Source organism: Drosophila elegans, unplaced genomic scaffold, assembly GCF_018152505.1.
Source record: "Drosophila elegans isolate 14027-0461.03 unplaced genomic scaffold, ASM1815250v1 contig_476, whole genome shotgun sequence".
NCBI classification, from domain to species: domain Eukaryota; kingdom Metazoa; phylum Arthropoda; class Insecta; order Diptera; family Drosophilidae; genus Drosophila; species Drosophila elegans.
The window spans coordinates 6,909,467-6,916,788 of NW_024545863.1; the positions used below are offsets into that span (position 1 = coordinate 6,909,467).

Below are 7,322 nucleotides of genomic sequence, written 5' to 3' on the forward strand. Positions count from 1 at the left end.
TTTTTGTTTGTAGATATTTAAACAACCATGCAGCTGTGTAGTTAAATATTCTTTATATTCGCATTTAAAAAAACATTTTTTTAAATATGTGGCTTGCGTTATTTTAGCGGTTTAGGCTCAATATTATAATATTTTTTTTTACATTGATTTTATTAAAGGTTGAGTTTAATGGAGCAGTCGGTTCATTTACAATGAGTTGGGTAGCTGCGTAAAATGTAGCCAATTCATAATGCATTTTTCAGATTGTTTCATTCAAAGCAGGTGCGACGCCGCAAGATGTTGGGACGCTTGACATCGCTCAGATCGCCGCTGGAGGAAGCTCTCTTCAGGCCGGGTTTGTTCGAGGTGGGCAGTGGCGAAGCGGCTGGAGATTGCGGCGGGAGACTGGAGCAGGATCCGCTTTGGCAAATCTTGGGCGGCGGTGGCGAGGATATGCTTATGTTCGCCAGCATGTGCCGTTCGTTGGCCGATGTCTCCTGCAGAATGCCCAGACACGTTTTCGGTTGTTGCGGCGATTTGCGGGATTGTTCGCAGTCCAGGTGCCGACCATAATGGCCCATGCTCCTCACGTACACACTGTTGTAGAACCGGATGACATCCGCTGTTTGGCCATTGCCCAGGTCGACCTCGCGGTAAACGCTCCTCTGGGCGTTCGGCTGCCGGCGATAGTGCTGGATAATCATGCTAAAGGATAGGCGCAGGCTCTCGAGCCGAACGTGCAAATGGATGGCACACAGCAGCAGCTGATCCATGTGGCGGTTACGCAGCAGCCGGCCGCCTTCCATGGTGAAGGAGTGCTCGGCCAAGTGCCAGATTCGCGGAAAGGAGTCCACCAGGCAAAGGCTCTGGCAGAGAAGGAGCAGTCGCCGGTTGGCCAAGCCGTAGAACTTGCGCAGGCAGATGCCCGCTCCTGGGGAAGTGTTTTCCTTGCCATCCGCAACCGACTGGACTTCCTGATAGCTGGGCAGGCCTTTTCCCAAGTTCCACCACAGCTGTGAGCTCTTGCGGAAGATCAGCGATTCGAGGCACTTGTCCTCCAACACATGAAGATGCTTGACCAGCTCCCTGCCCAGAAATCCCTGGTCATGGCGCACCACCAGTTCCAGTATTTTTTGAAAGTCATAAGCATCCAGGGAGTAGCAGTCTAGGACGAAGGGGAACCTAAGGCCATCCACTTGCTCGTCGTGGACGTGGAGAGCCAGTTCCAGACAACAGGCTAATAGGGTCGTGATTAACGTGCGCTGTCTCAGTAACTGACTTATCTTTAGCTGGGGTTTCAGCGCTAGCTCCGAGGCCACAATCTTTACTAAAAACTTGGAGTAAAGACCTCTGGCCAGGCGGAAACGTGCTCCGGCCGCCTCAGCATTCAGGTAATTCTTGGCGGCAGCTGCAAAGGTCTGATCCATTTTTTTAACAGTCTGCTCTATATATTGTACCACATTTTCTCCGTTTTCGCCCTTGTGCAACGCTTTTCTTATAACGGCAGAAAGGCATTGTGGCAGGTCCTGCGCCAGCAGTTTTTTGTACAAAGGTGAGGAGGAACTGGATTGGTATGCGGGCAACGAGGCATTGTGCGACACCTTCTTGCGCTCTTTCGCTTCATTGAAGCATAGCAGCACCCGCTCGTCCATCTCGCTGATGTCGGCTACATGGCCGGAGTATTTCCGATTTAGGGTGCCCAAATTAATGTCCAGCATTCCCTCCTTGATGACCTCCCGCATGTGGGTGTCGTCGCCCACCAGACTTTGCTCCATGAACAGCAGCATGAGGGCTTTGTGGAAGAAGGCGTTCTTCATCTGCTGCACCCCCTTCAGGGGAAGCTCAGGAATCAGTGCTCCCAATGCCTTCAGGGCGCTATATTTGTTAAGAACAGAAGCGTCGAAGTCCTTGCTTGCCCATTTTTTGGGCACTCCGGCAAAGTCACGGCGTATTACTTCGGATAGCGGCATCTCCAGAGCGTTCACAAACAGCAGGTCCATGCTGCAGACGAGCACTTGGCAGCCGTTGACCAGATTGGTGGTGGCAAAGCCGGGCAACTCGTTGCGGATGACCAGGAAGAGCAGCCAGCCGAATTCGTAGAGCGAATGGTAAAGAGCCAGGGAGTCCGGATCCGCATCCTCTGCGGGTCGCACAAATATGCACTTGAAGATGTTCTTGTAGTGCCGCAACAGGGTCAAGGTGATGCCCAGCCGGCGACGCAGATCCTCCACCTCCAGCTGGAATGTGTTTTCGTTCTGGGCCAGCCAGTTCCAGTGCTCCATGCGGCGCAGGAACTGAGACACGTTCACCTTGAAGCCGCGCAGCAGTCGGGTTAGTGACAGGTTCCAGCAGTTGTTCTTGGCCAGGGGCTCGTTCCCTTTGGTTGTGGCGTTCTGAGATTCCCGTCGGATGTCCCGAATCTTCACCCGCTGCAGTTCGCTGTAGACGGCGCAGCATAGCCACTCCTGGACCTCACCCTCGCTGGTGGACAGTCCGCCGGCGGCATCGAAACGTCGGTAGGTGGCCAGGGCGCTCTGTTGAATCCACGGATACAGCTCCAACTGCTCGCAGCTGGCAGAGAAGCGCCTCACCAGCGCCTCCGCCTCTCCATCCGCTTCACAGGTGTTCATTGGGGAAGAATTGTTTATATTTACTTCTCTGCTTTCTTTTCTTTGTTTATATTTCAGCGGAGTTTATGCGAATCTCTGTTTTGACTGTACAAATGCAAATTTCTGAAAGGCGCGAATGATTTCGATTGCTGTATACTTTTCCGGCATTGCTATCGAAGTCCAGCCCTGCGCAGAGACGCATTCGCATTAGGTAATCGATAGCACACCAAAGCTGAAACTTAAACCATTGTTCCTGTGGACTATTAACTCTGTTAATATTTTTTAACCCTCTTCAACTAAAACAATTTTAAGGATATTAATTTAATATAATATTAATAACATAAATTTACCATTTTTATTTTTTACTTTTGCATTACGGGGTGACAATTATATTTTTATTTAAAATAGCTTTTTAAAATCTCATAGATTGAAAATCTCATAGGTTTAAAAATACCGAACCTATTATCAACGTAACGCGATATCTATCTTTCACACTCATCGGTCATCAGTGGGTTAAAAGTTTGTTTGTAAAATGCTGCAAACAAATCGAGTTCTTCAAAAAGAGCAAACTGAACTGTTTGCCATCCAAAAAAAGTTGGAGCAAGTGCTTCCCGTCATCCAGGAGGCTCTAAACTCATTAAAGGTATTAACGATTACCATGTTTTTGTGAACTTAAACACAATGAAATGTTCCACAGGTGGATGAACTGCATCTTAAGACGCAGGTCGTGGGTCTGCAGAACACTCAAATGGAATGCAATCCCGCAAGAGATCCGCTGGGCTTAGATCTGGCAGAACAACCTCAAATCCCACCGATAATGGAATCCCAGCACATCAATAGCCAGAAAATTGATCTGAACATGTTCAGCCAAATGAGACAGTTCGACGAGGAAATCGACTCGGACTAAAACGTTTATTATAGACAGCAACTTGGCTAGAACTTCACCAAACCACGTACATTTAGAGGACTTAAATAGTAAACACAATACAGTATATTCGGTTAAAAGATCCATGTCTTAGGGAGAGGGTGCTGGGGAAAACTAAACTACTAAAGCTATACGCTACGGTACCAAAACTGGTCGCTAAATTATTCCTGATCTTCGGAGGATTCCGCTGAACTTTCGGCTCGCTTTTTCTTCTTCTCGGGCGCTCCTTGCTTTTGATCCTCGCTGCTGTCGCTGTCGGAAGAGGAATCACTGCCACTGGAAGCTAAGGAGCTGCCATCGTCGTCGTCCGAGTCTGAGCTAGAGCTGCTTGAATCCGATCCGGAGGACGAGTCCGATTCACTGCTGCTATCCGAGCTGTCCGACGAGCTAGAGGAAGAGGACGAGGAGCTCTTGCTGGGCTTTCGTTTGCGCCGGACCTTCTTTCCGCCAGCGGACGCTTCTTCCAGGTTCCCCTCCGCCGGTTTCTTGGGCGCCTCGGCCTCCTTTTGGGCCAAATGCTTGCTCAACTGCTTGGTGCGTGAACTACGGTGGACGAACTTGCGCTTCTCCTTGCACTCGTAGCTCCAATGGCCTATCTGCAGGCACTTTTGGCAGCGGATGCCATTGGGAAAGTCGGCTGCCTGTTTCGCGGACCTGTGATGCGAAATAAAAGCAAGGTTAGTACCAGAAGCCGGCTGGGATCCTCCATAATGGGCATTACCTCTTCTTCTGCGCCAGTTTGCGGGCTGCTAGTCCCACCAAGGTCATCCTGAAGCACTCGCGCAGTCGGTGTTGGGAGGAAATCTTGAGGTGGGGTGAAAAACCAAAGTGGTCGGGTGGAAAAGCTGGGAAAAATGAGTATCAAAAATGTTTTTTATAATTTTTTTCGTCACATTAGCGATGGGCAACTGTGAAATGATTGCTCGGCCAATCGATTGGGGAGGCAACCCTAATTGTTATCGTTAATCGACACCCAGCAGCTGCTTGCTGAATTTTTGTCTACCTGTTTATTGTTTAAATGAGTAAATTTTGACTTAATTAAGCCTATACCGCCGTGCAATTATGCACGGTGCTAAAGCTATAAAAAAAAAACACCAGCTGACTTCTATTTTAACCCTGAATCGACTGGCACACATTGCCTAGCCAAACAATAACAAAGAACGGTGCGCTGACTAAGCGGCGAAAGTGGTTGCAGCAAAGTCCAATTACTACCACTCGGTAAGGGTCGCTGCAGGCTAATTGCTGGTCATTAATCAGAGGTTTCTACAGTCGCTTCCCATTGGACACCATGGACACCAGTGCCGTGGTGACCCAGGCGGACGGGCGCCCCATGCCGCCCGAGGAGCTCGCCATGCAGCAGCTCACCAAACAGTTGTTCAAATCCCGGCTCTTCCGTGGACACTACCTGGAGCGCTGCTTTGTGGAGCAGGTGGGCGGCTACCGAGACGTGGTGGTGCTGCAGCGCAGCGAGCGGGAGCTGGAGAAGCTGTTGCACTCTAGCGCCGGTCAGCTGCAGAGGTTCTACCAGCGCTTCGTGCCCAACATGTGGGTGGGCATCACAAGCGGAAGTTGTGGCAGCTACAAGCACACGCCGTATCCGGGTCAACTGGAGACCTGCATCTGGACGGAGATTAGCGACCTGGCTTTTGGGGAGTACTGGTTCAGCATCAAGACACTGCGCTTCAGGGACCAGGAGGTCCAGCTGAAACTCAAGATGGTGCGGCCCGTGGAGCCCGAGCCACTAATGACACCGCGGAGATCTGTTGTGTCCAATAGGAGAAACGCCTCCAATGCGATCACAGCGGGGGAAGACTCCTCCAAGGCAGACGAGATGGCGGAGCAAATTCAACTGGGTCTCAACGACTTCCTGGCTGTGCTGCAACAGTGGGGCGATGGAGTCAAACAGACCGTGTACGATTTCATGGCCAACGATGTCAACAAGAGGAACATACTGGGCACCATTCGGTTTCTGGGGCTGCTCATCTTCTCTGCCCTGGGTGGAGCAGCGCTGGCCCTACGATTCCTGGGCGTATTCGCTGTTCGCTTCCTGTTCGAGCTGAGTCGCTTCACCCACACAGCCACTCCCATTGTGTTCAAGCTGATCGAGTTTCTGAACAAGATTGTGGGGGCTTTCTTCATACTCTTGGCCATGATATGGAAAGACATTGTACATCGTGGCCGACCGGCTCCGGTGCAGCAGCTGGAGGCGAGCAGCCGTCTTAAGAGCATAGAATATGAACGTTCCGAGCCGCACCGTCGAAGTCCGCGCTGGTGACCCGCAGCCAGAGGCAATTTTGTCTAGCAAAATGTGTGTAAATTAGTCCAGGGTGAAAGGGCAACGATAAATCATTAAAATTGTGTTACTAGCCGTAAGTCAATCGAAGCCAATTTCTATCCCCGCTTCGCGTTTGAAGGTATTTGCGCCGCAAATACGGGGGCACCTATGAGATTTCCAGATTTTAGCCAAATGTAATATTGTAAATTATTTGATTGGCCTGCCATTGGCACACAATCGCATGCTTATTAACTCCCGCTGTTAATTCAATGTGCATTGTCCAAAAATTTGTTATTTGTCTAATCCGTTTAGTGTTAGGTCCTGTAATTTATGTGTCGAAAATTATTTTGAATAAATTGAATGCAATATGCGAAAATTGAAATAAAAGAGCTGGGGTTGTTTCTTTAGTTTTAATAGTTATACACTTTCCCTTTATTACTTTAGTTGATTTTAATCTCGTTAAATTGTTCTCATATATATTTATTATGTATATACTCGTATGTGTTCATCGGTCTGTCAACAAACTTTACACAAAATGTTTTATTTATTTTCCGTTTGCTGTGCTTAGTTTTCAGGGTGCTCTCGTCAGAGAAACTCCACGTTCTGCGCTTGGTTTTACATTGGAGTGGAAAATGTTCTATGGCATTTCAAGGAGTGTCTCTGCTTTCTGCTGACTATTTTTGTATTCGGAGGCTGCTACGGGGCATCCTCACGTGTCTAAATATTATGAATCATTAAACAACTAAATTATTTTCCGTATCGGGGGTGATATACTTTAATTAGTACATATACATATATTTTATTTCATTTTGCAATGTTATATTAATGGAATGCTGCCCAACAAACTTTGCTCATAAACATTAATTTAATTGTTTTTCGTTATGTTCGGGTTAATAATAAACTGTTTGCAGACAATAAAAAATGTGTAAGAGGTTCAATGCAGGGACTTGATATATATTTTGGGAATCGGTGAGGATCGGGTCTGGGAGTTGGGTTATTCTGCTTTGTAAAATACATATGTTGTCAACATCTTTACATTATTTATCATTTATCATTAATTGTTAATATTTATTGTTATTATTATGCACTAATTTGCCTGTCATTGTGTCGCCAACATGTTTAAAAACGCACAAAGTAAATATAAATTTTAAAATTTCTTTAGTTTATCATATTCCATGCCGTTTCGTGTAAATACATTTCATTTGTTTAAAAGTAAATGTACAATATACAGTTTAATGTCATAACTTTTACTTTTCCGTTTTGTCCGCTTGCTTTTAATATATTTCGTCACTGCTAACAAATAATTACACATTCATAGCATTATCATATAACGTTTGTCTGCAGAAAATAATTCGATTTCTGGTTTTATTAACAATTAGTTAGACATTTAGAGCAAAAACATTGATAATATAGAATTTGTTTTGTTTTTAGTTATGCATAAAAATTTGTCTAGTGAAATATATAAATATATATGTGTATATATTTGTTTCAAAGGTTTTGAACTGCTTATTGTTTATAATTGCATTTACTTTTC

General features: G+C 46.6%; 4 protein-coding genes across 4 annotated transcripts; 2 read left to right on the forward strand and 2 right to left on the reverse strand.

Annotated features, from left to right (window-relative positions):
* Positions 1 to 36: 36 nt before the first annotated feature.
* LOC108140632 (retinoblastoma family protein) lies at positions 37 to 2,729 on the reverse strand. The gene has a single exon (XM_017263552.2). It carries the CDS (start codon positions 2,607 to 2,609, stop codon positions 249 to 251), a length of 2,361 nt encoding a protein of 786 aa, XP_017119041.1. The 5' UTR covers positions 2,610 to 2,729; the 3' UTR covers positions 37 to 248.
* A 337-nt stretch (positions 2,730 to 3,066) lies between these two features.
* On the forward strand, positions 3,067 to 3,582 carry LOC108140411. The gene is made up of 2 exons (XM_017263128.2): positions 3,067 to 3,231; positions 3,286 to 3,582. Exons 1-2 carry the CDS (start codon positions 3,121 to 3,123, stop codon positions 3,493 to 3,495), a joined length of 321 nt encoding a protein of 106 aa, XP_017118617.1. The 5' UTR covers positions 3,067 to 3,120; the 3' UTR covers positions 3,496 to 3,582.
* Positions 3,482 to 4,431, reverse strand: LOC108140410 (zinc finger CCHC domain-containing protein 10). Its single transcript, XM_017263127.2, has 2 exons — positions 4,235 to 4,431; positions 3,482 to 4,167 (listed from the first exon to the last, which is right to left on the reverse strand). Exons 1-2 carry the CDS (start codon positions 4,279 to 4,281, stop codon positions 3,675 to 3,677), a joined length of 540 nt encoding a protein of 179 aa, XP_017118616.1. The 5' UTR covers positions 4,282 to 4,431; the 3' UTR covers positions 3,482 to 3,674.
* A 35-nt stretch (positions 4,432 to 4,466) lies between these two features.
* Positions 4,467 to 6,175, forward strand: LOC108140536. The gene is made up of 2 exons (XM_017263360.2): positions 4,467 to 4,731; positions 4,783 to 6,175. The coding sequence occupies exon 2, from the start codon at positions 4,802 to 4,804 to the stop codon at positions 5,786 to 5,788; it is 987 nt and encodes a 328-aa protein (XP_017118849.1). The 5' UTR covers positions 4,467 to 4,731; positions 4,783 to 4,801; the 3' UTR covers positions 5,789 to 6,175.
* Positions 6,176 to 7,322: the final 1,147 nt, after the last annotated feature.

Excerpts from the sequence above, each read along its gene's own strand:
- LOC108140632 (XM_017263552.2), bottom strand. The coding sequence starts at position 2,609 with ATGAACACCTGTGAAGCGGATGGAGAGGCGGAGGCGCTGGTGAGGCGC.
- LOC108140411 (XM_017263128.2), top strand. The coding sequence starts at position 3,121 with ATGCTGCAAACAAATCGAGTTCTTCAAAAAGAGCAAACTGAACTGTTT. Across the intron at positions 3,232-3,285 it reads AGGCTCTAAACTCATTAAAG|GTGGATGAACTGCATCTTAA; the intron begins GTATTAACGATT and ends AATGTTCCACAG.
- LOC108140410 (XM_017263127.2), bottom strand. The coding sequence starts at position 4,281 with ATGACCTTGGTGGGACTAGCAGCCCGCAAACTGGCGCAGAAGAAGAG. Across the intron at positions 4,168-4,234 it reads AAACTGGCGCAGAAGAAGAG|GTCCGCGAAACAGGCAGCCG; the intron begins GTAATGCCCATT and ends TTCGCATCACAG.
- LOC108140536 (XM_017263360.2), top strand. The coding sequence starts at position 4,802 with ATGGACACCAGTGCCGTGGTGACCCAGGCGGACGGGCGCCCCATGCCG.